General features: G+C 31.2%; 1 protein-coding gene across 1 annotated transcript in view; it reads left to right on the forward strand.

Annotated features, from left to right (window-relative positions):
* LOC145330229 (uncharacterized) overlaps nt 1-25,223 on the forward strand; it is a 158,196-nt gene that overhangs the window by 30,284 nt on the left and 102,689 nt on the right. Inside the window, exon 2 of the mRNA XM_080174839.1 lies at nt 322-401. Coding sequence (XP_080030965.1) covers nt 322-401 — 80 coding nt within the window. The remainder of the gene's footprint in view (nt 1-321; nt 402-25,223) is intronic.

Raw genomic sequence — 25,223 nt, forward strand, 5'->3', positions numbered from 1 at the left:
ATCTATTTAGCAATTAGTACTATAGTAGTATTGAATCAATGAATTATTTCAGGAATTAGTACAATAATAGTATATCAGGTAGGGAAAGTGTTATAATAACTTATTCTTATTCATTGGCTTAACAACTTTGGGGACTATTTCAAATTTTGATTGGTTGGTTCATGAAGTGTCCAATCAACCAATCAATGTTTCAACCACTAATTGTTTTCTTCAGAAAAGGTAATTTTTGTTTATCATCATTTGGGATGAACATAGATTTACTAGCTATTGTTTTATCCCTTTAGATCCCTAAAAACAACTTTCATATTTGAATTTTTTCAGGAATGGGTCGCCAGGTGGAGAGATCAGAACGTGGATTAAGGTCAGGACTCCCCAGACCAAGGGTTGAGAGAGAAGAACAGGTAGTAATTATTCAGTGGCTTGTCTTTGTTGAAATTAATGAGATCTTATTATTTTTTTTTTTTTTCGCTACGATCTTGCTGTCCGCTGAACCGAACTGAATGAGTTCTACATATAATATATACATATATTATACAAATTTTGGTTTCATTTTAGGTTATTTTCTGCTTTCTTACCACTTCTGTAGATTACTTTAAACTGTTTTTAACCTATTTTTGAATGGGGTGTCAAAAATATACTAGGACACCTATAGAATCAGACTGCAGAGCTCAAATTTGAATTAAGTCCCCAATAAACTTTTTTTGGGGGATTTAAAAATTAATTTTTAGTGTTGCTGTAATCATTTTGACCGAAGCAAAAGCTCTTTTTTACTTCGGGTAATATTGTGGCTTACAGAACATTTTTATATAATTCACTTTATATTGATACAATAAAAAAAACATTACTCTGTTCATTGGAAATAATTTTTTTTTCCAAAACAATTAATTTCATTGAAAAATCTAACATTTACAATAAAACAAATAATTCTGAAATCTAACCAATAAAAAGTCTTGTTTTATATAATTCTTTACAATTCAAAAAAAGAGTGTTTTCACAAAGGGACATATTTCCAATGTAGTTAAATATTTTTTATTTAATAAAAATGAAAATAATGAAAACCATACACATAAAAGATACATACTTTTTAAAATTATTTTAAAAGATAAGTTTGAATAATCTTATTTTATAACACATTTGTATATGTGACAAAAACAAATTTGTTGTATTGCATAAACATTTGTTGTCATTTAACCCTTTACAACCATTTTTTATGTTTTTAAAATAAGTGAGAGAACACAAACATGTTAATGTTAATTCGTTGATATATTATAAAGAATTAACTTTTTAGTGAATTTTTATAGTAAAATCATAAGGCCTAATTTTACTCTATACCAGAATACAATATTTATGAAGCAAAACACTCTAAAAGCTACGAATTTTACCCAAATAAAAAAAAGACCTTTTGCTTCAGTCAAAATGATCACGGCAACAGTAAAAATTAATATTTAAATCCCCCAAAAAAAGTTTATTGGGGACTTAATTCAAATTTAGGCTCTCCAGTATCATTCTACTGGTGTCATAGTATATTTTTTATATACGTTTTAAAAATAGGTTAAAAACAGTTTAAGTGGTTAAAACGTTTACATATTAACTTAATGGACCAACTAATTAAAAGTCCCAAAAGTTTTTTGTGCTAACGAATAAGAATACGCTATTATAAAACTACTGGGGACTTTTTCGACCCCATCTTGCCAATTTCTGTGCACGCACCTAGATTTAATTATAATTCGCAATTTAAAGCTGGAATCTAAAGGCATATGACAATGGCCGATAAATTAATGTACAATGTACATCCCCAATGATGATACACAAATTTACCACATAGATTACTATTAAAGGTTGAAACGTTTACACATTAATACCAATGAAAAGTCTCCAAATTTATTGAGCTAACGAATAAGAATACGCTAATATAAAAGGGATCTAAAGGGATAAGACAATAGCCGATAAATTGTTGTTCGTTCTCAATGATTATGCACAAATTTACCACGTTTGGACGTTTGGACACTTAACTAAATGATCGAACCAATTAAAATTCAATGAAAGTCCCCAAAGTTTTTAATCCAACTAACAAGAAAACGTTATAATAAGACCTTTGGGGACTAGTTTAACAAACAGCCCAATGTCCCCTCCCTCCCTGAAATTAAAGACAACATATTGTGTTTATAAATTGAGTATTATGTTATATGCTTAATGATTATTTAATTACACTTTTTATATAATGTTTATAACAAGATAAAGTATTTTTATTAAAGCGAAAACTAGCAGCTTCGCCCTTAGCATCTAGGGTCTTTGCATTCTAGGGGTAGAGAAAGGGGTGAAAATAGCCTAAAACCACCCTAAGACCAATGTGAAGCCTCTCTAAAATGTAGAACCTAATTGGTTTAGTAGTTATTAAAATCTTAAACTTTAGACAACAAAAAAAATAGTACTTTATAAAATAGGATAGTTTCAAAAATTTACATAATGTATAAAATAAAATTTGTAAGAACAGACACCTATATGCAAAACTCTTATTAGAATGGATATATTATTACTTGGATATTACACCAGATTTTCATGCTCTCTAATAAAATGAAACTCGCAGCTAGCTAAAATAAAGATTACTCCATTCCCTCCCCTCCTACTGGAGTAACGAACTGGCCAATAGATGAGTTCCATGTTAGCAACCTAAATTGACGACAATTTTTCCCCTCTGTCATAATATCCACGTATTTTCTATATCCTTTCTTATTAGTCATTGTTTTTCACAAATTATAGACGAAAAGCGGTGGGGGTGCGTGCAGAGAAATAAAGGGAAGTAGAATTTGTCAGGGAGGAAGGGGACATTTAGCTGTTTATTACACTAGTCCCCAACGTTTTATAGTAAAGTTTCTTATTCGTTAGTTGAATAACTTTGGGGACTTTAATTAATTTTTAATTGATTGGTTCTTTTAGTCGTGTGTCCATAAGTTTCAACCCCTAGTTATAATCTTCAGAAGGGGTAATTTTGTGTATCATCAATGGGGATGTACATAAATTTGTCGGCCATTGTCTTATCCCTTTAGATCCCTGAGAAAATGTCCACAATGGGAAAAGTAGGACCTTAACCTTGCACAGTAATCTATGAAAACCAATTAAGACTGGTTCCGAGACGTTAAATATAATATAATCACAATTGAATTCTTACCCTATCTATTCTACTGACTGTACTGTAAATATAGATAATTTAAAAATGCTGGAAACCGCCATCTCCCCTGGTTTCTAGAATTATATAACAAACTTCAAAAATTTCCCACACGAGAATTTTTGTTTTTGATTCCAGGATTTTGAAATCATAGATAAATCGTGTCAATATGGGTGAAAACGCAAAGCTCTTAATAGTGCCTATAAAAAAATCACGTCATACATTACAAATGAACAATGATAGGACAATACACAGACTAAATTAAAAATGTCTGGCCAGTGTAAATTTTAATTGACCAATGGTAGGCCAGTATGACCTCTGGAAACACCATTTAATATTTTTTTTTAAATTAGGCTTTTTAGATAATCACTGACAAAAAATTGTTCCAATACTTATATTAGGCATCTTTAACAGTTAGGGAGTTGAATCCATTTTTATAGAAGCAGAAATATAATCTATGATTATGGTTTGGACCCTCTAAAACTGTAATCTACCCTTCCACTTTCCCCTCTCTTGGTGAAGATATCTTCAACGCCGATACGATTTTTGAAATATAAGATTCCACTTTTGTCTCTCTTGTTGAAGATATCTTCACCAAGAGAGGCAAACGTGGAATCTTAAATTTCAAATATCGTATCGGCGTTGAAGATATCTTCACCAAGAGAGGGGAAAGTGGAATCTTACATTTCAAAAATCGTATCGGCGTTGAAGATATCTTCACCAAGAGAAGGGAAAGTAGAATCTTACATTTCAAAAATCGTATCGGCGTTGAAGATATCTTCACCAAGAGAGGGGAAAGTGGAAAGGTAGATTACAGTTTTAGAGGGTCAAAACCATAATCATAGATTATATTTCTGCTTCTATAAAACTGGATTCAACTCCCTAACTGTTTAACACTATATCGCTTTTAAATTTTACTGTATTACACTAAACTGTTCTTACATAATTAGAGAATTTTTGGTATTGCTCAACTACAATGGTTATAAATATTCTTATATATTATATTAAAAAATCCAGAATAAAATTTTCAAAAAATTTCGAGTGCAGAAACATTTGAAATGAACGCGCGTCGTAAAATCATTTTTTAGTAGCGAAGCTACTTTCTATATAGATTATAATTGTACGTCTGTCAATAGTCAAACATGAAAAATAAAATACCTATATTTTTCTTTTTTATTGTCTGACGTAATAAATCAGAATTTTAAATTAATACAAACATAAAAATGTCAAATTAAGTGGTTTACTGGCAATGACTGCCAAACGTATTTAAAAATTCTCAACGGGGTCTAGTACACTCAAAGAAAGCTTTTTAATATGTATCTATAAAAGATGACGTCATACTGGCCTACCATTGATCAATTAAAATATATACTGGCCTGCCATTGGTAATTTAGTCTGTGAATTGGCCTTTCATTGGTCATTTGTATTGTATAACGTTATTTATCTATCAAAGCTCTTTGTTGATAATGTGGCTAGCAAAATATTCATTGTTGCGCAACTTTTAATGTTATTTATCCTTGTTTTTTTTTTGTAGGGCCAAGCGGGCGGGGGATATTACATATATCGCAATTTCGCCCCTAACCATAATTTTATCTATTCTTTTAGTTGTTACACATACATGTACAATTTTACGGTGGGGGAGACATGTTTTAAGTCATTTTAATCTTTTTAAATCATGTGAAGTTCGTGTGATATTAATCTAAAATTACTTAAATCTATATAAATTGATGTACATCCCCAATGATGATACGCCACGCCTTCTAGTGATCAAAATTAGTGGTTGAAACAGTTAAACACGCAACTTTATGTAACAACTAATCAAAATTCACTAAAGTCCCTAAAGTTGTTAGGCCAACGAATAAGAAAATAGTATTATAATACTTTGGAGACTAGTGTAATAAACAGCCCATTTCCCCCCTTCTCTCTCTCTCTCTCATTACTACTTGGATGTTGCACTAGATTTTCATGTACTCTGATAAAGTGATGTTCGCAGCTGTTTAAAATACCGATATTCCCCTTTTACGACCTTTACCCTCCCCTCCTACTGAATGAACGAACTAACCAATAAATGAGTTTTATGTTAGCAAGCTAAATTTACCACAAAGTATCAATATATCCTATATCCATTATTGTTTACTAGCTTCGAACTATTTCATTTGTTAGAAGGGTGGTCGTTCTTATGCAAGGGTTGTCAACCCTTAAAGTCTTACAGCCCTCGGGAAATCCGTTTAAACGCCTAAACCGGATGCGTCCTTAGCCTCTAGTAGCACTTAAGATTGAAAGTCAACCCCTCCTTATTGAAATTAAAGTTTTTTTTGAAGTAAAACAAAATATTTTGCCCATTACCCTCTTAAAAATAATTAAGAATTAATATTGGTTCAGCGGTTAGCTAGATCCTTCTCTTCAGACAAAAAAAAACCTTACTACTCTATATTATATGATAATAGCTGTCCATGTTCATGATACTATAAACACACACAAACAAACATACAAAAACACATTTTCTTGCTTAAAGACATAACGCACAAGGATATTTAGGTCCTTTTACAATGCCAGGCCCTTTGTTCAACAGATATAAATAAATAAAATTTGTAATAAAATGGCAAAGATTACTTCATATCTTTAAAAGTACATATCTAATTGATTTGGTTTAATTGGAAATTAGGAACAAAATTTTATAAAACATTGTAAGCTTTATTACAAAAAACACCATATAATACACTGGTATCCAAAGTTTTTAAATCAATTTATCTTATTCGTTGGCTTAAAAACTTTGGGTAGTTTTATTTAATTTTATTTAGTTAGTCTTAGACTAGTAGTTTTTAAACTTTCTCGTCAACAATTTTAATTTATTGAAAGGGAAATTATGTTCATCATCAAAGGAGATGTATATCAATTTATCTTCGATTGTCTTACCCATTTATATCACTGCATTTTAGTAGCGAAGTCCGTACTTCAGTCAGTCAGTAAAGCTATGGGGTTAACGTGATTTTCTCGGCTCCTATTAGAGATAGACAGCTGAAATTTTTAGTGAAGATTACTGTAACATATGCGCATCTAATCTATACATTGTTTTGTCCTTCTGTCTATTAATTGGGGTGCTGGATTGATTCCTGGATTTTTACGTTTTTGTAATTTTCTCAATTCTTGTTCAAGATGAATTGCTGAAATTTTCAGGGATTGAATAAGTTTAAACTCTACATATTTCCATCAAGTTTTATTATGATACCCTTGTTGGTTGGGGTGCTAGATCGATTCTTAGATTTTTAGGTTTTCAAGATTTTCTCAATTCCTATTCAGGATTGATGGCTTAAATTATCAAGGAGTGAATATACCCATATTTTGATATTTCCATCAAGTTTCATTAAGATTTGTCCATTAATTGCGGTGCTAGATCGATTCCTTAGATTTTTAATTTTTCGGGATTTTAAAGGTTTCGTTATTACCCTATTTTACCCTATTTTAATGATTATTGTATGACACTGCTCTATAGTAAAATTTTCCCCGATATTCATTCATAATTTTAAGCTTCGCTACGTATGGATGTTGTCATCCTTGTTTTTATTTAAAAGGTTTTGTTATATGGATGTACAATAAAACATTTTAAAGAAGTGTGCAACGTCCATAAAAGTGAAGCCCTAAAACAGTAAATAGTACTAACGAACATCAGCCCTTGTAGAGTGTCAGGACTGAAAAAAAAACAGAATATCATTATATAAGTCTAAACAAAAAATTGTTAAAATCGTTAAATATCAATCATTAGGACAATTCTAACATGTCTAAGTCAACGAAAAGAGCTAACCGTTCCGGACGTATGGACGGACGGACCGACTAATTATAGAAAAGCTTTGCATTTTAAAAAAAGTCTTACATACTTAACAAAGGATAACTATTTAAAAGCTAACACTCAAAACATTTTAACACTCAGAAAGAATTAATTATTTACTTTTTCTTTGAATTTTAATTTAACAAAAATGCTAAACGATCATAAAAGAGCATAACAATATCACTTTAGATTTCATATGAGTCAAGCTGCTCTTTTGGCCACGATAGCTGTAATATCTTCTCCAGTATGGCTTCGAAACCGATTAATATCCGCTGGATTAGAACTGGTTTTCAGCTATACTGAAAAATCATGTACAGCATCGTATTACAATAAATTTTCCACACATATTAAATAGAATTGATAACCCCCTCACGGCGAGTTTTAATCTTCAACATTTCCATTTTAATGCCCGCGGGAAGCTGTCTATAATACGATGCGATAGATAACTAATTGTTACTATACATGTATTCCTAAACGTGCCACTTTTGCACGGAATCTTACTTGTTTGTACGTTAAAAGTTCAAAAGAAAATTTAAATTTAATTTTAAAAAACATTTATATTTTGCATAACTGTCTTTTTATCTGTCTATCTTTTGTTAGTCTGTCTAATCTGGACTGATTAACTTTTTTTTTTTAAAAAACCTTTTGTAGAATTTAAGGAATGCCACCTTAGACATAAATATTATTAACAAAATTACCCTTTTCTAAATATAAAAATTATAAGTTTTGACATTAATTCAGTGGCATGCGGTAGAGGGATGTGGGATGGGTGTCAACCCTCCTTTAAAATTGAAATTGGGAAGGTCTGCCTTCCCCTTATTTTACTCCAAGATGGTTTAATTCCCCCCCCCCCTCCCCTTAGTGTATTGTTGTGCACGCCTCTGATTATATAACCCTATGAATAATAGAACGTATTCTTTAAAAACAATGTTAATCAATTTGATTACAGTTCAATGCTATTTCTTTCTTGGATAAAATTATGAATTTCCAAATTTTACATGTTTCATAATAAGCTTAATTTTGTAGTTTAAGTTTACATAATCAGGGAGGGAGGGGACACTGGGCTGTTTATTACACTAGTCCCCAAAGTTTTATAATATCTCTAATTTTTCTTTGTTGGATTAACAACTTTGGGGACTTTTATTGAATTATAATTAGTTGGTTCTATAAGTTGAGAGTTCAAAAGTTTAAACCACTAATTGTAATCTACAGAAGGTGTAACTTTCTGTATCATCATTGGGGATGTACATTAATTTATCGGCTATTGTCTTATCCCTTTAGATCCCTGTTACATAATAGTAAGAGATTCATGTAATTTGATGTTTATTTTCCTGTGTAGGAGACACTTGACAAGAAGTACAAACAAAAACGATTTTTTCCAATCATAACAAACAAAATTATCCCCTATGTAGATTGAAATTGTTAGTTGATATGTTTGGTTGGTGTTATTTTTAATGAAAATTCAATAAAAGTACCCAAGGTTATGTTTATACAACTTTGGGCACATGGGGGGATATCAAAATGATTATGGGCTATAAAGTTAGCTATTTTCACATCAATAGATAATCTTTTTTAAGAAATTACAGACGAGAAAAATAACTTATATGATTTTGAGATTTGAGAGGTGGGCAGGGAGGGTGGCAGCAAACTCATCCAAAATAGTTATAAACCTTATACATGGACCTTTAAGAAGCTAACTTGTAATGGAGAACCATATCAGTATAGTGGTTAGCGAGATCCTTTGGTACAAACAGACAGATAGAAACACAAACAAACAAACATCCTGTTACTTTATAATAAGTATTATCTGTATAGGATGTAGTGTCTCCTAGATGATTACAGAACTAAATCATACTAAATAAGGATGACAACATTCATAAAAGCTTAGCACAACATATTTTTTTGAAATTTATTGGTATTTCGTAATCATGGTGGTTACTGTAAATATATCACTAAATATGTAATTAATATATCGAGCTATAAATGTAAAAATGTTAATTAATTTATAGCATAAAACAATCCACAAGAATTATTTTCAAGATATAAAAGCCTTAAACCATCTTAAGATCTATGTAAAGCTTTTATAATATAGGGAGCTCAGTCGGTTCCGCAGTTATCGAAATCTTAAGCTACAGACAAAATAACCTTACTACTTTATATAATACTAGCAGCTACGCCCCTAGAGGCCTCTAGGGGCACTTGAGGAGGAGAGAGTCGAATTTAATAATTCAATTTCTTATTTTAGATTTTAAAAGAAATTTTTTTTTTTTTTGGGGGGGGGGGTGCCCCCTCCCTCATTTAATTTTTAGTTAAACAAATTAAAAAAAAAAAAAAATTGGGGGGGGGGGATTTTTTATTTTTCGGGGGGGTTGGGGGTGTCCCACCCCCCAAGAAAATAGTTATAAACCTTCCCGGGACCTATGAGAAGCTACCCTGTAAAGGAGAACCCTATCGGTTCAGCAGTTAGCGAGATCCTTCGGTACAAACATACAAACACACAAACATCCTGTTACTTTATTATAAGGGACTAGCGGCTGCGCCCCTGGCATTTAGGGGCTCTATATTCAAAGGGATATGGAAGGGCATAAAAATAGCCTAAAACCATACCCAGGCTTACTTATAAAAAAATAAAATAGCCTAAAACCACCCAAGGACCAATAAGAAGCTTCACTGTAAAGGAGAACCATATCGGTTCAGCGGTTAGCGAGATCCTTTGTTACAGACAAAAAAAGCTTACTACTTTATATAATAGGATAAAATACTAGCGGCAACGCCCCTAGAGACATCTAGAGGCACTTAAGGAGGGGTAGTTGAATCGCAAAACTTTTTTTTAATTTAGATTTTTAAAAAGTAAGAACAAATTGTGGAGGAGATCGCAATTCTTACTTTAGTTTTTAAATTTTTTTTTATTTTTGGTATGGGGGGGGGGGTAATTTTGTTCTATGGATGTTTTCTCTTGGGAGGGTAGTGGTACCCTCCCTTAAAATAATTATAAACCTTCCTAGGACCTATGAGAAATTACCCTGTTAAGGAGAACACGATCGGTTCAGCGGTTAGCGAGATCCTCCTGTACAAACAGACATCCTGTTACTTTATTTTAAGGATTATAGGATATACAGAAATTTTTTTTGGCGCACTGACACATTAATCTTCAAAAAGCTTTGCTTTTAATAAACTAAATGTAACATGTTAATAAATAGTTCATTAAATGGATTTATTATTACTTGGATGTTACACCAGATTTTCATGTTCTCTAAAAAAGTAAAACTGGCTGCTGGCTATTATAAAGATACCAAACATCTAACCCTTTACCCAATCCCCTCCCCACCTGCTGGATGAATGGACTGACCAATAAACGAGTTCCATGTTAACAACCTGAGTTGACGACAATATTTCCCCTGTCATAATATCCACGTATATTGTATATCCATTGTTGAGTAAGAGGAAATGTTAAATTTTCTTTTATTTCCTTCTCTACAAATTATATAAATATAGCCAGGGAGGGAGGGGACAATGGGCTGTTTATTTCACTAGTCCCCAAAGTTTTACAATAACGTTTTCTTATTCGTTAGCTAAACATTATTGAATTTCGATTGGCTGGTTCATTTAGTTGTGTGTACAAACGTTTGAACCCCTAATTGTAATATACAAAGAGGGGATGTACATCAATCTAACGGCCATTGTCTTATCCCTTTAGATCCCTGACAGTTATATACAGAAAAGGATAAAGTTTTGTAGCGAAGCTACACTGTACTCTTTTATTTTGGGTTGTCTGTAAGAAAACCAATACTTTTTATGATGATTCCTATAACAGTAGGTACAATTGGTGATGCGTGGCAACTCTATAATCGTTACCAGAATGTCCCTACGCCCATAGAAGATCTGTTAAACAGACCCAATAATCCAATAATCTAAACAACTAGAGAACAGAATTTCAAGTAGACGGTGACTTTATTTCTACAAATATAGTCTCATATATTTCAATCCTTTATTATAAGCAGCAAAATTTGTTTACAAGCAGTGGTTGACAAAAATTTCTCATGTGATATAACTATACTATTCATCTTATTTCTTGAATACTGATTCCTAGGACAACATAGTATAATGTTATAAGCAAAGCTTATCTATATTCTATAAATGTTAATTTTCGTTTGTCCTACCATTTTAGAGCTTCGCTTTTATGGATGTTGTCATCCTTATTTTAATTAGATAGAAATATTAAAAGTTTGATTGTAATGATTATACCCATAAAGAGTTCAAGGCCAGTGTTCCATCGTTTACGTTATGAGATTTCTTTGGTAAACAAGAATGACAACATCCTTAAAAGCGAAGCTCTGAAATCCTACAGTAAAACAAACGAACATTAAATACTTGTAGATTGTAAAAACTTAGTACGCAGAATAAAGTAACAGGATGTCTATCTGTCTATTTGTCTGTTTATTTGTCTGTCTGTCTGTTTGTACCGAAGGATCTCTCTAACCGCTGAACCGATCGGGTTCTCCTTTGCATGGTAGCTTCTCATAGGTTCTGGGAAGGTTTATAACTCTTTTGTGGGAGGGTACCATCACCCTCACAAGAGAAATCACTAAATATAAAAAAGGTTAAAAATATTCTTGCTTTTGCGTGGAGACTTGAACGCAACATAGAAAAATTATTTCTCAAATTATAAATTTAAAAAAAAGTTTAAAGTGCCACTAGAGGCCTCTATGGGCGTATCCGCTAGTGAATTATAAACTACTTCAGAGATTTCAAAGAAAGGGGGGGGGGTGTTTAAGTACCCTAAAGTAAAGGGTCGAAGCTACTAGCGCAGTGATCTAAAAGATTATTAAAAGAAAATTAAGTTATTTATATCCCATGAAACAAATATATTAGTAAAACAGCAGTTCCTGATATCATTTAAACACACTAATAGAACATCATAATCACAAACTTATGTTATCTAACACCTAATTGTGATAGTATGATGTATAATATCCCAGAAACTACACTCAAGACCTATATATTGTCAGAGTTAATTACACGTCATAGTATCTCATCATTTTAGTCACGACGACTTAATGAACAAATATTATGAAAAACAAACAAAAAAAAAGAAAAGTCTTTTCCAGTATTACTTATCCGCTGTATTAGAACCGGTCTACAGTCGAATACTTAAAAATCATGAATTGCATCGTATTACAGACAATATTAGAATAAAAATCAGAAAATATTACCCGTTTTGTTAGACGGGGCTTGGGCTCCTGGGGGCTTAAAAAATTATTGTTAATCTTAATAAATTTTTATTTTATTTTCCCCGGAAAGCTGTCTATAATACTATGCGATAAATAACTATTTCCGTGTGAAAAATTCGGGTATAGTCCATTTCGTGATATAGCCTCTTAAGGGGCGTTTCGTCGTATTTTCACTGTAGCTTTTCTCCTATTTCTAGCACCAACGGGGGCTCTAACTCTGCGGGGCCAATAATTTAATCATGGGGGGCAATCACCTAACTTAACCTAACCTAGTCTACAATAACCTATAAAAAACTACTGTGAAAATACGACCAAACGCCCTCTTAGGGACTATACCCGAAAATTCATCAAGTTTCTATTTCATGTATCTTTCTCCCTTTTCCTAGTTAGGACAAATCAAGGTCTAAATCTAAGCCGGGCATATTAATTAAGAAAACAATTATATCCTTATACTAAAGTAACAGGATGTTTGTTTGTCTGTGTGTCTGTACCGAAGGATCTCGCTAACCGCTGAACCGATCGGGTTCTCCTTAAAAGGGTAGATTCTCATGGGTTCCGGGAAGGTTTATAACTATTTTCGGGGAGGGTACCACCACCCTCCCAAGAGAAATGACAAAAAAATCGAAAAATTTTTAATATACTGGAGACTTAAACGTAACATAAAGAGGTATCATACGTAAAGAATTATCTTAGAGACTTTAACAAACAAAATCATTTAAGTGCCACTAGAGGCCTCTAGGGGCGTAGCCGCTAGTTTATGTATATAGGAATACAACAATGAACAATTAATTGAAGTTGTCTAACTTTTAATGTAAGATTTTTAGAGAAGAATAAAGTGTTTATGTAGAATTAGCTGCCTGGTTTTTTACTATGTAATTAATCCCAGCGGCTACGCCCCTAGAGGCCTCTAGAAGGCACATAAAATGTTTTCGTTCCAATTTATGTTAAAATCTATGTAAAAAAAATTTTCGCCGCTATGTTTTTTCGGGGGGTTTTAGCTGTTTACCAAAAATATCCGGAAATCAGTGATTTTTATTTTTTTTATAAACCTTTCCAGGACCTCTGAGATACTAAATTGTAAAATAGAACAATATCGGTTCAGCGGTTAGCGAGATCCTTCGGTACAAACAGACAGACAGATAGACATCCTGTTACCTTATTATAAGGAAAATGTTTAATACCCAATAAATACATAGAAATAATTTGTTTATATTGATATTGATATAATATCAAAAGAGTTGGGAGGGAGAATATATTTCTTTTCCTGGTAATACAAGAATGTTAGAATTGTCCCATTGATTTCAAAATTTGTATGATTGATTTTTTAGTAAAAATTAGGCACCATTTAGAAAGCATAGCAACTCTAAAATTGTTACCAAAAGTTCGTACGTCAATTTTTGTATGATATGATTTTCCTATTCATCTGACATTTGGAATAATGACTCTTAGGACAACAAAGTACAATGTTATAAGCGAAGCATCTCTATAATCAAATCCTAAACATGAAAGTATGTGTTTTTACTGTATACTGTATTTATGCAATTTTGAAACTTACTGTTTGTTCTGCTTTTTAAGTTCTGACACTCTATTAAAGATATTATTCGTCTGTTCTTCCTTCTGATTTTAGAGCATTGCTATTATGGATGTTGTCACCCTTGTTAAATAAATATGGTATGTCTACAAATAAAGATTACAAAAGGGCTAAAAAGGTAGAAAAAAGTAACTATTGATTGTCTGTTTAGGAAAGGAAAATTTTTTGATAGACCTAACTGAAATGTTTTAGTAAATGAACCTATTTTGCCGCATTAGAATGCGCATGGCCAGTAGAGGGTTTCACATAACCTTAAAATATTGGAATAACCTATAATATAAAGTAGTAAGGTTTTCTGTCTGTAGCTACTGAGCTGATTGAGTTCTCCATTTTATGGCAGCTTTTAATGAAATTGCATATTAAAACCTTACAGACTAAACCAAATTAAAATGTATAATTTAATGTCAATTCCCAATGATGACAAACAATTTAACTTCATCTTATTAGCTGACAAGTTTGGATACTACAAATTTGAACCGAACAAAAGGGCATTTTAAAAAAAACTTTGGGTACCAGTGTAATTTACAGTTCAATGTCTCCTTCCTCGCTAAATTTTTTAAGATAATTTCAGTAATTAAAAAGTTGATGGATTTTTAAACCCCCTAATATGCATGTTATTTAACAAACCAATACTTACGTAACTTATAATTTTCTGTACTGTAACCCAACGTTCGAATGTGAAGACTCTAATAATATAGAAAAGCTTCGAATTTAAAAGTTTTATTGTAAAGTTCATAAAGTTAGAAGGAAAAACGCACTTTATTTTATATTTCATATTTATTATGTTTTAGTTTAAGAATTACATTTATTTTTGAATCTATTGATTTAATAATTCATATTGTCCAGAATTATTGATTTTTAAAGCGAAGCTTTTCTATAATTAGGTTCGGTCCGTCCTTCCGTACGTCCGGACTTTGCATGGTGATTCCTGTAGTAGTTACGTACGATTTAGATAGTGTAGCAACTCTATAATCATTACTAGAATGTCCGTACGTCCATTTTAAACATGTTGATTTTTTAACCTTTTTAACAACAAACTTTTATGTGTTCTTATTAAACGATTAATCTGATTTTTGGTATATTGATTCCTTGCACAACAAAGTAGAATATGATAAGCGAAGCAACTCTATAATCAAGTCCTAAAAATGTAAGTATGTCCATAAACATTATCCTGTATCAAGCAGTTCAACAAACTTACTTACAATTTTGCTTCGACTCTTATACATTTTCATTATATTCTGATTATCCATATTACTGACACTATACAAGTGTTAATGTCAGGTTTTTCTACCGTTTCAGTGCTTCGCTTTTATGGATGTTGTCTTCCTTGTTCAAGTTAATATTGCTTATCATTGAGAGGTCATTTAAATAGTTTTCTTGCTTAACATTCAGGGATTTAAGTAATGCTATAGAAAACAAAAAAAATTTCACCCCATTTTTTTTAGATACCATCTGACGCAATAAATTGATATATAATTACTTGGATGTTGCTCCATATTTTTCACCTACTCTAATAAAATGGTCCTTCAGGCTGGCTAATATATAAAGATATCCGTTTTACCCAATCCCCTCCCCTCCTTCTGGGGGAAAATACTGACCAACAAATAAGGACTGGAGCAACCTAAATGGGATCTAAAGGTAGAAGACAATGGCCGATAAAATGATGTTCATACACAAAATTACCCTTTCCTTAAATTACAATTAGTGGTTGAAACATTTGGACACCCAGCTTAATGAACCAAAAAATAAAATTCATTAAAAGTCCCCAAAGTTGTTTTGCCAACGAATAAGAAAACTTTATTACAAAACTTTGGGAACTAGTAATTAACAGCCCAATGTCCCCTCCCTCCCTGGTAGATATGTTGTAGATTTATCTAAATTACCTTATGATAAATAATCAGAAATTAAAGGATAAAAATATTAACAAAAAAAATATGTATTTTTTTCTAATTTTCTAATTATGATTTTGAACATTAGATTTGAAATAGTTATTTATCGCATCGTATTATATACATCTTTCCGAAGAAAATTAAAATGAAGGCCCAAGCTAACAAATTTGGTACTAATTTCATTATTTTTGCTATCTTTATATTAGTAGAAATTTGTCTGTAATACGATGCCATATATTATTTTTCAGTATGGCTGAAAACGGGTTCTACTACTCACATATATGTACATACTAGAGTTGGCTCGATATAACTATCTCGCTATTGGCTAGGTTTATTCAATGATTTATTTACTTTTTTTGGATTTACAATATAAAATACACTCTATATTTCTATAAAATCCTTTCGTGGCATTCTTTTACTAAAAACCCACCTTGTATTGGCATAGTTTAATAACCAATTCAAAATTAATCTAATAACCTTTACAAACTGACATTTTAATTCATACATTTTATTTCACAAATCACTCTCATTAGATTTTTTTGAAAAAGACGACATTGAATATGTTTTTGAAAACATGTTGTGTTCATCACAACATGTTGTAACATACACAGGGGTGGGTTTTTATAAAAAGAATGATGCGTTATTTTTTTTTATCTTTCCTTTGTCATGAAATCTATGTACTTTTCTCTGTCTCTCTTTCTCTCCCCCTCTCTGTCTCTTTCTCTCTCTCTCTCTCTCTGTCAACAATATTTTCTGAAACAATATTTTTCAATTTTATATACTTTAGCATGTAAAGTAAGACTGTAAAATTGCAATCTTTATTCAATGCTGATGTGGCTCATTTGGTTAAGGCGTCAGGTTTGAGATGTCAAGTTTCAAGGTGGGTGGTTCAAGACTCGCCTCTGAAACATTATTTTTCTTTCAATTTTATATACTTTGGCATGTAAAATAAGGCTGTAAAACATTAGTAATTGTCTCATGGGATTTAGCTCTTTTGGTTAAGACGTCAGGTTTGAGATGTCAAGTTTCAAGGTGGGTGGTTCAAGACTCACCACTGAAACATTATTTTTTTTAAATCTTATTTATTTTGGTACATAAACTAAGGCTGTAAAACAATAGTGATTGTCTCTTGCTGAATCAGCTCTTTTGATCAAGGTGTCAGATTGAAGATGTCAAGTTTCAAGGTGGGTGGTTCAAGACTCACCACTGAAACATTATTTTTTTCAATCTTATTTACTTTGGCATGTAAATTAAGACTGTAAAACTATAAAAATTGTCTCATACTGATTTAGCTCTTTTGATTAAGGTGTCAGATTGAAGATGTCAAGTTTCAAGGTGGGTGGTTCAAGACTCACCACTGAAACATTATTTTTTTCAATCTTATTTACTTTTGCATGTAAACTAAGGCTGTAAAACAATAGTAATTATCTCATGATAATTCAGCTCTTTTAGTAAAGGCGTCAGGTTTGAGATGTCAAGTTTCAAGGTGGATGGTTCCAGACTCACCACTGAAACATTATTTTTCTTTCAATCTTATATTCTTTGGAATGTTTACTAAGGCTGTAAAACTATAGTAATTGTCTCATGCTGATTTAGCTCTTTTGGTTAAGACGTCAGGTTTGAGATGTCAAGTTTCAAGGTGGATGGTTCCAGACTCACCACTGAAACATTATTTTTCTTTCAATCTTATATACTTTGGAATGTTTACTAAGGCTGTAAAACTATAGTAATTGTCTCATGCTGATTTAGCTCTTTTGGTAAAGGCGTCAGGTTTGAGATGTCAAGTTTCAAGGTGGATGGTTCCAGACTCACAGCTGAAACATTATTTTTCTTTCAATCTTATTTACTTTGGAATGTTTACTAAGGCTGTAAAACTATAGTAATTGTCTTATGCTGATTTAGCTCTTTTGGTTAAGACGTCAGGTTTGAGATGTCAAGTTTCAAGGTGGGTGGTTCAAGACTCACCACTGAAACATTATTTTTTTCAATCTTTTTTACTTTGGCATGTAAACTAAGGCTACAAAATAATAATAATTGTCTCATGCTGAATTAGCTCTTTTGGTTAAGGCGTCAGGTTTGAGATGTAAAGTTTCAAGGTGGGTGGTTCAAGACTCACCACTGAAACAATATTTTTTTAATCTTATATACTTTGGCATGTAATAGCTTTTTGATATTTTAAGTGACTGTTGGTATAAGGTAAATGTTTAAAAATATTTTTTTACTTTTACTAAATATTAATTATTATCTCAGAGAGTGAAAATGATAATTAGTGTTAAGGGTAGATTTGAACCATCTGACCTGAACTGGAACCTCATCTCTACCCCTGAGCTACAATGACAGACATGAAAGAGAGTAAAATTTTAAATTATACTATAAGAGTTATGTTTTTGTCTATCTTGTCTTTTTTCACCACTGATAATTGGTCTCCGTCATAGCTCATTTATAGAATGTCGGTTACCTTATCCGTATGATGCGGGTTCGAGGCTCTCCGAGAGGGGCGGGGTTTTTGTAGTTGTTAAAAATTGGAAGAATTTATAAAACAAAAGTTGTCACAAATATAGGTATTAAATGTAAGCATTTATCATAAGTATGGGGTTAAAATGGATATAAGATATTCGTGGAAATATTGACAGGGGAAAATTTGTCGACAATTTAGCTTGCTAATATAGACCTTATTTATATTGGTCAGTTAGTTCATCAAGTAGAAGGGGAGGGGATGGGGTAAAAAGGATGGATCGGGGTTATCGTTAGTTTAGCCAGCTGCGAGCATCACTTTATCAGAGTACGTTAAAATCTGACGCAACATCCCACGTAATAATATATCGATTGGGGTTAAGTACAAGGGGCCAAAACTCACCTTTCTCACTTTTAAAACAAATAGTTTAACAACAAAAAAAACAAGGACGATATTTCTTTACTTGCAATAGTAGCGCAGTAATAATACTTATTGATTATAGAATTGGTTCTAAGCTATTGAAAAATCATGTATAGCATTGCATTACAGACAATGTTCTACGAATAATATGATACAAGTCATAATATTGATACCACCTTGGTAGTCTTTTAATTTACTATACACGAAAAGCTGTCTATAATACGATGCAATAAATAACTATTCTCGATTTTGCTGTTTCAATAGATGATAAAAATCTAATCATTGAAAAAACACAAAAATTATAACTTAATTTTATGGTGTATTCAAATCGTTAAAAGAAAAAATAATAGTAATGGTATTAACTGTCTAATTCTATTATACAATACGATACATGCATTTTATATACGGATCAGAACGGTTCTAATCCAGTGGATATTAATCGTTTTCTAAGCCATATTGGAATCTTTTTTTTTAACGGATTAACAAATTAGTTTAAGAGTGGCTGCACTATTTAAAATCTTCAGCTTTTAAACTTAAATTTGTTTTACACAAGTTTTAAAACCATATTTTGATATATCTTCTTTTGAACCAAACCACATGAATTAGAATAAATATATGGTGCTCTATCGCTTCCGCAGAAACGTATATTTGATAGCTGTTTATAGTTCCTATAAAAATGACGTCATTCGATGCAAATGACTTATGATGTATGCCAATGGCAGGCCAGTATACATTTTAATTGACCAATGGTAGGCCAGTATGACGTTATTTTTCATAGGCACTATAAAAAGCAGCTATATTTGGCAAAATTAATAGATGGATAAAAGCCATAGGGGTTATCTTAAAAATACGCCTATCTCAGAAAACGCCTATTTCAAAAAAACGCCCATCTCAAAAAACGCCTATCTCAAAAAAAACGCCTTTTTCATAAAATGCCCACTACATTTTTAAAAAATAAAGCCTAGTTTATAACTAGCATTCAATAGAATAATAAAATATTTGTAATTCATGATCTCTTATTCAAAACACAAATAAACAGTTACCAAATCAACCAGTCAATAAACTATGTAAAAAGATGGATGAAATAGTAAACTAAAGAGTAGCTGCTATATTAAGAGAATAGGGAAGGTTTAAATAAATGGAAAATGGGGGATGGGAGAAAATTATTGGAGGGAGAACTCATTAGAGGAAAGGGTTTGATTATTGAAGGTTATTCAAAAGTACATCATTTTTGAATCTAATAAAAATATGATGGAATATAGGGATAAGACATTAAAATAACCTCACCCTATTTTTCCCCCCAAATTAATCAACTATGGAAAGTAAAATCTAAAAAAAAATGTTAAATTGCTTTATAATTTATAATAATTATTCTAAACAAATTTTTTTACTCAATAAATAATTTGTATATTATTTTTGTTTGTTAATAATTATATAACATGAATCTAAAATTTCTTTTAAGCATAATAAAAACTAGAACATAGGACTCTTAAGGGATAAGCCAAAAGAAAATGAATTGTTTTACGCCTTCAAAATAAGATTTCTTTCTAACCCCCTCTTTAAATTCAAATCATTGGTGGATATGTTTGGACATTTATGGTTTGTGCAACCCAATTTAAGTAATGTTCCCAAAGATTTTAAGCGAACAAATGAAAGATTGTGGTTTATAAACTTTAAGGGGCAGTATGATTTACAGTGCAATGTCTCCTCCCTCCTTTTGGACATTGGGTTGTTTATTACACTAGTCCCCAAAGTTTTATAATAATGTTTTGTTTATTTGTTGGTACAACAACTTTGGGGGCTGTTTTTGAATTTTGATTAGTTGGTCATCATGTTTAGTGTACAAACGATTCAACCACTATTTGTAACCTAAATTATGGGTTATTTTGTGTATTAACATTGTGAAATTATTCACTTACGCATCTGATAGAACCCTCCATATTTGAAGATGGATTGAAAGCAGTGATCTGAGGGGATAAGATAATGGCGGATAAATCTATGTACACCATGATCATGGTATTACCCCATTTTTAGATAAAATTATTAGAGCTGGATCTTTAAATCGTTTAGTGGCTCGCTAAACCGGGGCGATCCAGTTCACCCTGGTTTGGCGCGACAATGGCACTCAACAATGTGCCATTGCTGCGCCAGTACTGCGCCACTGAGCGAGCTGATTCGCCCATTCCATTTTGATTTAAAGATTAAAATCTAATAATATCTAGGTGCGCCGAACTAGATCGCCCTGATTCAGCGCACCACTAAACGATTTAAAGATCCAGCTAAGGACAATACTAGTTTGTGGTGATCACTGGGATTTTCGAACGTATAGAAATTTCGTACGAAAGTTTTTTCGTCGTGATCTATTCATGATAGTTCAAATAATATGATACGCAAATTGATCAAAAATATTGAAATTAATTACTACAGTAAATTTAAATTTTAATTAAAGAATAAATCTATTACCACGTAAACTTCGATAACCTATTTTTTTATTTGAAATATAAAATGAATGTCTATTTTTTATTGCAGTCGTTAAAAAAGTGTGCTAGTGATTTAGCTGTTTTCTTTAGTTTTGTGTAAATTGAAAATGTGTTTTCCACGTGGGTGGTGCTACAAATCTGACAAATGTAGTCAATCTTGTTTTTTTAATTAGATGAATTTGAATTTGATGAAAGTTTTCATTTGCATTTCTACGGTATTGGTTACTAAATTTGCGGCATTTTACTGAGCTTTTGATATCCACGTGGTTTGCTATTTTAGCTGAAGAAAAAGAATATTTTCGTGCTTCTTATGTATCATGTCTTATTTTGATTTATTCCTTAAATCCCAAGATTCTGGTAGAGGCGTAAAGATATTATTTTTTTGTAGTACTACATCTTCTATCCTATTATATAAAATAATAGTTTTTTTTTGTTTGTAGCAAAGGATTTTACTAACCGCTGAACCGCTATGGTTCTAATTTAGATTGAAGCTTCTTATAGGTCCTGGGATGTTTTAAGCTATTTTTCTCCCCTTTCATATCCTTTCGAATATAACTAGTTATTAGGTACGCAGCCGCTAGTTTAATAAAAACAGTTTACGTTGATATATACAACAATATTTTTGGTATAAATATACACACGTATAACCAATTTAACTAGACTTTTCATTAATAAGACTGTTCATGAATTGAAATTAGTTACCTAAAAGTGTTATTTCTTGTTTTATTACAGAACATGATCATTAAATGTTTCTCGACCTTTTCTTGCTATGAAAGTGTGAAGAGTTAAAGTTAGTATGTGTTGGATTTGTGTTTTTTTTTGGAATATATACTGTCGAAGCAAGTACGTTGACTTTGTGTTATACCTTACCAGAAGCAGTTAACTAAGTTTTATTAATATTCATTATAGACAAACGTTGTCATTTAAATGCTATGAAGGTTGATTATCGCATAGTATTATTTCCGTAGATGGTATGGTGAGGAATTATGTGATTATTTATAGTTTAGTTTGATGTGGTGTTGATTCTGTGATTTTAAACTATAATTCATGGAAAGTTGTCTGTAATACTATATGATGTATGATTTTTTCACCATTTATGGCAACTGTTTCTAATCCAGCGGAAAAAAGTTTTAGGCATTAATTAAATTTCACGTCGTAGTTGTTATCTTAAGTAAACAATTAAATAATAACTCTTTAATAGTCTTGGTGTAAGTGCCGCTCTTTCATGTACAGTCCACTTTTAATGATTACTATGAGTATTACTATCCGGCCGTAAATGACTATATTCTCGCTAAGATAGTAGAATGTTTAAAAGATAAGTAAATACCTAATACGTTTGATATTAACAATATATTAGGATTAACTTATTTTGAAAGGTATCTCTATATTTTACTATTGTCTTCGTTCTATTATAATCGACGGAAATGAAAATAAATAAGATGAAGTCGTTGTCTGTTATGGGCATTAAAATTTTTCATACTTTTTTCAACTTCAAAATGAAATTTAAATATAAGGTCGTTCTGGCCTCCAAAAAATATGGCTTATTTTTGGCAATTCTATGTTTAATTGTGATCTTCTTTTACGTTAATTTTTTATGTTTAGTAATTGTTTGTTATCATTGTGATTAAAATAATTTTGGGGGGACATTACATGGTTTTCCTATATTGCTATTCTTGGTATACAATTTTTATATATTTGGAAAACCTTGTAGTGTCGCCCTACTAAAATTCGCAAGCTCTAGAAGATTATTCCTGAAGATAGACCACAAAGCAATTATTCAACACACGGCTAAAGAAGATATGATTTATTCTGCACAATATTTTTTAATCTAATATTGGAATTGTTTATTTATTTCCAAAGAAGTTAAGACACCTTCTTTGTATCCGACATTATTTTAAAGGAAGGACACCTTCTTTACTAATATTTCATTCTTTAATGTGTTATTTCACTTTATGGAAGTTAAGTCCTTAAATACAATTCCGACAGAGATTACAATTTTCGTTTTTTTATGGTTGTAAATTTTTCTTTTTCTTGTTATAATATTTGTAATTCCTTAATATTATCATCATGTTATTTCTGGTTATAATTGATATTTGTTTCTGTTTTTTTTTCAGGCGCTATTTGTATGTCATACTTTGACATTAATATTGTATTTTTTTTTGTAACTGTTATAATTGTATACATCCTGTTTTAAATGTATATGTTGTCTTTAAAAAATTATAAAACCAAATAAATAATTAAACTATATTATTTAAAGGTAATTTTAAGTTTTTTTAAAGTTAGATCTATATATATATATTTTCAAAAGTCTTAAAATAGATAAAAGTATCTCAGAGTACATTAAACAAGTATATGCCAACAAATGTTAACATAATCACAACAAATAATAACATAATCAACATTTTCTTTACTATACAAATTTCTATGTTAAAAGCTTGAAATTAATTTTTAAGAAATATTTTTTTACATTTACTTATCCCTGAACTCTGTGAGTATGGTAGAATTACAAACAGCTGCATATAATAAAATTTTTTAAGGATTAATACTATCAGGTACAATATTTAATACAACACCTTTTTTAAAGTGCAACTTAATTGGATTAAATGAAAAGATAAAAAAAACCCAAAAGTTTGTGTGCTTTAACTCATACCTACATATCCCATCATTTACCATTAATTCTAATTTGGGGACGGACTATCTCTGTGAAACTCCTATAACTCTAAATTTGCCTAACCTAAGACAATATTATGTAAGTGTGTGTGTGTGTGTGTGTGTGTTTTTGTAAAAAATTATATATTTTGTTAACTTTTACATTGGTATCCTTGATTAAATCTTCTTGAAAATAGGGTAATAAACTTATGTTTCTACATCCTTCCTGTATCTATATATTAGTGTTTATATATTTTAGCAAATTAAATTAATGTTATATTATTATTATCTGATTCAATAAGACTGACATCTACTAATCTATTTTAAGGGTTGATAGGGTCACTCATATTTATTATTATGGTGTTTCATTCTTATAACAAAATAAATGTGCTATACAAAAACTCAAAAAATAATTTAGTTTATGAAAACTAGACTCCATTAAATATAAAAGAAGACAACAAAAGAAGATGAAATGCAATAAACTTTAGCAGAAAATATTCATTACATATTGTCAATTGTTCAATATGTGAATATAATAGATACATTTCTTTTTATATTATGTTTTCAATATTAGGATACATAAACATTTGCTATATTGTTAATTTGCAGAAATGTGTGAAGGACTTAATATCATAACGACATAGTGTGACATTAGGTGTTTATACATTACAGCTAAGAAAAAATAACTGGACTCTCAGTTTAGAGGAGACTGGTTTTGTCCAAAAAATTATAATTATAATTTTCACAAGATTTATTTGAATAATAAATGAAAATATGTAGAAAAAACATTGCTAATTAATAATTTATTATTATTTTTCTTTTTAATTTAACGGTAAATGTATGAACGCCATGATCTGCACCTGTTGTCTACTACTTCCTTTCTCTCCAAACGGGCGTTTACATAGGGGGGATAAAGGGAACAGACCCCACCTTTTTTAAAATTCAGGAGAAGACCAACTTTAACTTTTAAACTCCAAAAAATTTTAAAGTTTGTTAACCTCAAAAAGAAGTATTATTGTATGAGGTATAATAAAAAAGGTTATACCAATACGATATTATAAGGAGAATAAATAAAAACCAAAATTTTGAAGTTTAAATGTTTACCCCCCTAAAAGATAAAAAGCTTGGACGTCCTTGCCTATATAATGTAAAGATTACCCCCCCCCCCCAAAAAAAAAAATAAATTCGGGTTGCCATAGGCCCCCCCACAAAATTTGGAATTTTAACCCCCCAAAATGAAAAAACTTGGACGCCCTTGAAATAACCCCACTTTTTTGGGATTATGAATACGAACTTTCTCTACGATTTTTCCAAATTTATGTTCTCTACGAAGAAACTCTCACGAAAATGATACCTGCAATCTAGTTTGTACTGACAAATATTTGAGAAAAATCCCCAAAGTTTTTTAACCAATGAATGAGAGAATGGCTTTATAAAACTTTGGACACCAGTGTAGTTTACAGTCCGATGTCCCCTCCCTCCCTGGTTGAAAGTAAACAAATTAGGATCATAATTT

The sequence above is a fragment of the Acartia tonsa genome, chromosome 10, assembly GCF_053477335.1.
Source record: "Acartia tonsa isolate MP-2025a chromosome 10, ASM5347733v1, whole genome shotgun sequence".
In the NCBI taxonomy this organism is placed as follows: domain Eukaryota; kingdom Metazoa; phylum Arthropoda; class Copepoda; order Calanoida; family Acartiidae; genus Acartia; species Acartia tonsa.